Below are 5,868 nucleotides of genomic sequence, written 5' to 3'. Positions count from 1 at the left end.
CCAGCGCCAGCTGTCTGTAGCAGCTGGGCTGCACCGTGCCCTAAAACCCCCAGGGCTGGGATGAGTGGGGCCACGGCCCTTCCGCCACCCCCCACAGAGACTTACCTGCTGGGGTAGAGGGGAGTGCAGGGGGGAGGCATCTATGCTGATTGCATAAGAGTGAATTTACCTTGCATATAACAAATTATGGATCTAAATATGTTCATCGTATAAGAGCGAATACACCTATAAAGAACTTGCATAAATAGAAACCTGTACTGCAATGACCTTGGCTGCGTATATATGTTCAAGTCCCTTAGGAGAACTCTTCCAGGTTTGTTTTCCTGAAAAGAAAACTTACATGTATAGAAGTTTAAGCAGAGAAGGACAGAGCCTGCAGTACTAACCCCAGGCTGCCAGGGGTCCTTAGAGCACACAGCCCAACTCTGCCCAGAGACACAAGAAAATCAGCAAGGGCACAGGTCAGCAGACTGACTTGCCAGCTCAGTAGACCGCATGCCCAAGGCGTTTCAGCTCAAAACTGCGCCTCGCTCCATCCCGTGAGGTTTTGACAGAGAAGATCCTGAGCTCGTCTCCTTTTGTTAGGGAGCTATGCTTCCCAGAACAAAGTGCTGCAGTCTGAGCAGGGGTCTGCCAGGTCAGGGAAGGGGGTTGCCACATTAGGGAAAGGAGGGGCTGGATCACATGCACAGAGCTCTCTACTGTGAACTCCCCATACTGCATTCCAGCCCAGATGCAGCGAAGCACGGGCCTACACTTCCCAGCACTTAAGTGCTGCAGTTGGTTACCTGGGCTTGGGGGCAGGTTGGCCAGCTCTAGTCCAGGGGCGGGCAATTATTTTGGGCAGAGGGCCACTTACTGAGTTTTGGCAAGCCATCGAGACAGGCAGCCTAGGGCAGATTAATATTAATTTACTAAATTTTTTAGGGGGCCTGCAGGCTGGATAGAATGGCCTGGCGGGCTGCATCTGGCCCCCGGGCTGCATTTTGCCCACCACTGTTCTAGTCAGTTTTCAGTGGACACTGAGCCACTGAAAAACCCAGGAGCAGAACATGCCCCCTATGTGTTTCAGCACTGGGCAGGTTCCAAAGCACTCAGGGCATGTGTTCTGCTCCCTTCTAGGCTGGGACTGGCACAGCTTTCCTGGCCCTGTAGGAAAAGGCCAGTGTTATGTAAGGGCTAAGTTATTTCTTATACTAAATGAAGGATGATTACGGTTGACAAAGTACATTCTGCACAAGGTACTGAAAGCCTAGCCATGGAGGGGGAGGTACAAAAACTAGCACATTCCCAGAATAACCAGTAAGGTTGAGTTGCAGTACAGTGAGCGCCAATAAACACTTCTAAAAAAGTGTGGGGAGTAGAAGTTTCTGGAGGAGTCACCAGTGGAGGTTGCCATCTTATGACAAGGATCTTTCCTTTTCCATTCCATCTCATTTCAGTCCCTGGAAAGCTGTCTATAAAACCAGGGCTAGGAAGCACCAGCCTGAATCTGGCAAACCCCCCCATATATCAGGTGTCAGAGAGAAAATAACCAGCATCCACACTTTGCCCTAATTCAAAGGGGTACTTTAGCGACTCACATACAGACTGCATTAGGAACTGTATTAGGAGGACTCAGGAAGCTCAGTCAGTCTGACCCTGAAGACCAGGCTAATAAGCAGGAGTACAGAGTTTACAGAGGAGCTGGCAGAAGCATAATACCTGCAGCTCTCAAAATACCTGCATTTAGGAGCAGGTATTCTGAAGTGAAAGAGTGCTCAAGTAATCAAAGCCTAAATTAGGAGTAGAAAACATGGATCCTGGGAATTGAAAAAGGAGCAATGAACTGGATGTATATCATGGGAGAAGAACTATTATAGGAGTACAGTAAAATTTATTTGCATAGGAAAGTACACATCATTTCCCCATATCACAACACTTGATGCAATGAACAGCAGTGGTTGAGAGAGGGACATTAAGTGACCACAAAGTAGAATTAACTCAGAAAGGAGGCTAGTCCACAAAATGATTAGTCTACAGAGAATCAGTCTGTCTTATGAGAGTTTAATCAAAGAACAACTAATCTTGAGATATTTGTCCAGGCTTAAAAATAAGACAACTTGTACCTTATCTGCCAACAGAGGTTCAATTGCAACACTCTGATGAAAAGGCCAAATTCAAAATTACAGGGTGTATTTATCAATAATGGATTGGTACATGTACTTATTTGCAGCCCTCAACCCCTGAACTTCCTATTTTCAAATGGCTCTGCTTTCCCCAGCTCTTTTCAGGTCCTCTCATTTTGTAAATAGCTCCAAACCATGTGTGCTAAGCATTATTTAACTACATAGCAGCAACATGAAAAGAAAATTCTTATGTATTCCGAAATATTATTACTCTGCTTGCAACACTCATTCAAGGTACAGCAGAACAGTAACAGCAATCACATTTAGCGATTACTAGAAACCTGGAATACAAAACATAAAATAAAGCCAAATGAAATCTATGTAGTCCAAGAAACTTAGGAGTATGTCACTAATACAGCATTTCTTAAAAAGGAAAATTAATCACTCTTCTCTGAATACTCTCTATATAAGAGCAATCTTCAGCAGTTTATCTAACCGAAAGAGGGGATGTCAATTTATATGGTATCTACTTGAAACCAGAGTTCCTACCCAGATATCCACACTTTGGAAACTGTCCAGAATTTAACCTCAGACTACTGACAATATGCAATTATGAAGGTGAACGTTTACTCCACCAAGTCTCTACCAAGAAACAACCAAAAAATGGAAAACTGATTCTGAAAAAGAAAAAAAGTAAGCTGAAAAAGAAGTGTCTTCCTACATAAATATAAGTTGAACAGCATGACACAGCAAAATTATTCTCAAAATTAAAATCACAGTACCTTAGGAGGATTAAATGGATAGGTTTCTGGAATTTTTATTTCTAGCTGATATCTTCCTCCTGCAGAAAAAAATAAATAAAAACAAACAAAATATAAATTAGAGATTATACAAACTAACGAAAACAACTAAGTATACAATATCAATGGAAGCACTGAAATCAGCCTTAAGTTTACCTTAAATTAATAGTCAGTAGTTTAAAATATAACCAAGTGTTATCTAGTTCAAAATATCTTCCAGATTTTACATTTTGTAGACACACATACATATAAATGCAATTGTATTAGTAAGATCCACAAATCTTGTTCAAATGAAATACACATTTTTCAAAGGCACTCATTCTGTTCAGTAATCTTCAGCTTCTTATTTGATTTGTCATAACCTCCCACTCTATTTAAAATAGATTTTAAACTCATACAAAATACCAAAAGCAGACACTAAATAAATCATAAACACACATGATAATGCCCAGTAGTAGTATGAAACAAACAAACAAACAAAAATTGTGCACAGTATTCCAAAACTTGATCACTATAAATACTCTCTCTGCATAACGTGGAATCAAATATCAATTCAAATTTCAGTTTAAGTTGCCTACAGCTCAGGGCTAACCTGCTGTATAACTTAAGGATTTCATACAGCATTGAAGTTCTTTAATGTATGCTACATACACCGTGTGCTATGTACTGCTTAGGAGAGGGTCCAGAGGAGAGCCACTCGTATGGTTGGGGGCCTCTGTGGCCAGCCCTATGAGGAGAGGCTGAGGGACCTGAATCTCTTCAGTCTCCACAAGAGGAGACTGAGGGGGGATCTTGTGGCTGCCTACAACCTTATCAGGGGCCACCAGCAGGGACTCAGGGAAAGTCTGTTCACCAGGGCCCCCCTTGGAGTCACCAGGAACAATGGCCACAAGCTGAGGGAGGATAGGTTTAGGTTAGATATCAGGAAGAACTACTTCACTGTAAGGGTGGCCAGAGCCTGGAATAGGCTTCCCGGAGAGGTGGTGCTCTCACCTTCCCTGGAAATCTTCAAGAGGAGACTGGATAGATACCTGGCTGGGGTCTTATGACCCGCCACCCCCAGTGCTCATTCCTGCCCATGGCAGCGGGTCAGACTCGATGATCTGTCTAGGTCCCTTCCGACTCATTGATTCTATGCTTAACCAGTCTCAATGTGAAAATACATGTGCACATAAATTCAATGAGCAAAATCAACCAACAGGTACTTGCAAATCTACAGTACACACGAAAGGGCAGGTCACTCCTTCAAGCTGTATATTACAGTATGCTGCTCTGCTAGAAACATTTCTGATTTTGCAGTCATTATTTCAGTATTATATTACCTGTCCCTAAGAACACTTCCAATAGGAAGAACTAAGAATTTATTTCACTGGTATTTTTAAAAAGTTATAATCTTTTGCCAATAATTCTGCATTTTGTGGCAATATCAAAACATCTAAAGTCTCTACCTAATTGCAATTTCATGGACCATAGCACTGCAAGAGACCAGAATCTATACAACAATTTACATTTATTTCCTATTAAGTAAGGTACAGGCAACAGCACTCCTTGTGTGCACTACTCTATTCCCAAATGGAATGGAAAGGTTTCTCTCTCACTTACCTTTACAATTTACTTTGTTCTTTTATTCCAAGTATGTAAGATTGTACTGTATACCCTCTGCCTGTAACCCATATCCACCAAGTGTACAAGGGTAGCATGCCAAGCCCCAATCCAGGTAGTTACCCTATACAAGCCAAGTTCCTAATGAGTCTTCTGCACAAGAAGAGGGTAGCTTGCAAGATCACACTTCAAAATCAGTTATTTTATGTAATGCTTTTTTTCCTATAGGTAAACTACATTACCAAATAAAAGGAAACAAGGGCCTCTCCTCTTGCTTCTCATATAATTGTGTCATAATTCTACACTCTCAAAGAAGTTACTGTTAAAATTTATGTCATTTTATATAAGCTTCTTTCCCCAATTATTTAAGCTCTCTGGAGCTCACAATTTACATTCAGAGTCATTATCTAAAACTTGAATAAAAGCCCATAAATCTAGTGGTGTCATAATTAAGGAATATTTAAGTGCTACTCTTCATCTCAGAGCATAGAAAAAGCTCAAGAAAATTAAAACTGAACTCTTCCTTCCCAAGTCCAAAAAAAGATATCCATACTTAAACCAACAGCTATAATTCAACCAAAAAGGTAGCATTATCAAGAGCTAGGCAAAACTCAGCAATGATTTCAGTAACAACCACAAGCAGTTTTCTGAATCATTAATACGTTTACATTAAAAAACACCCCAAAACTACCACTAAAAACAAAAGGTAATAAAAAGTGTTAAAAACGAGAAGGGATACAAATTTTTAAACAAAGTAACTGAGTGACTTGAACTCAAATAATTTCAATAAAGCTATGGCAAGGAAGGAACATATTTAAAAAAACTGAAAACACAGGAAAAATGTATACACTGCATCCTGTTTCTCCAGCACACTTGGCCTGCATTTCTGTCCATCTAGACTGTAAACTTTGTGCGAAAAGGTCAAAAAAGTTGTCTCATGCTTTTTATACTCCCAGTACAGTGGAACTGATGGAAGTTTGTTTCCATTCTGTTCAAAGGAGCTCATGCTGCCAATAAAGGTTTAACATAAAAGGTGTTAAGATGGGCTCTGTGAGGAAAGAGGGTGTGAAGTACAGGTTGAGTAGTCAAGACTGGAAAGAAACCTTAAATTAAATGCAGCCAATCATCTTAAATCATGTCCACTCTGCTCCCTACTGTGCTAGGAAGTGTCACACAGAAGTGCAAGCTGCCCACTCCACACATTGCAGCCTCCAAAAAATGTAATGGAGTTACCATTTGGTACATGCCCTCGGTGTCACGCTGCTCAAATGTGCTTCTTAATAGGCTCTGATAGCAACTAACTTTTTTTTCAGCCTTTGGCATATGCAGAGATAATAAAGATAATAAAAAGTCCTTTT

General features: G+C 40.9%; 1 protein-coding gene across 1 annotated transcript in view; it reads right to left on the bottom strand.

Annotated features, from left to right (window-relative positions):
* The window catches only part of UBE2K (ubiquitin conjugating enzyme E2 K), a 52,678-nt gene that overhangs the window by 29,871 nt on the left and 16,939 nt on the right, over positions 1 to 5,868 (bottom strand). Inside the window, exon 2 of the mRNA XM_019525854.1 lies at positions 2,891 to 2,949. Coding sequence (XP_019381399.1) covers positions 2,891 to 2,949 — 59 coding nt within the window. The remainder of the gene's footprint in view (positions 1 to 2,890; positions 2,950 to 5,868) is intronic.

Source organism: Gavialis gangeticus, unplaced genomic scaffold, assembly GCF_001723915.1.
Source record: "Gavialis gangeticus isolate Ggan-Ray unplaced genomic scaffold, GavGan_comp1, whole genome shotgun sequence".
Taxonomy (NCBI): Eukaryota; Metazoa; Chordata; order Crocodylia; family Gavialidae; genus Gavialis; species Gavialis gangeticus.
This window is presented reverse-complemented; position numbering and strand designations above follow the sequence as displayed.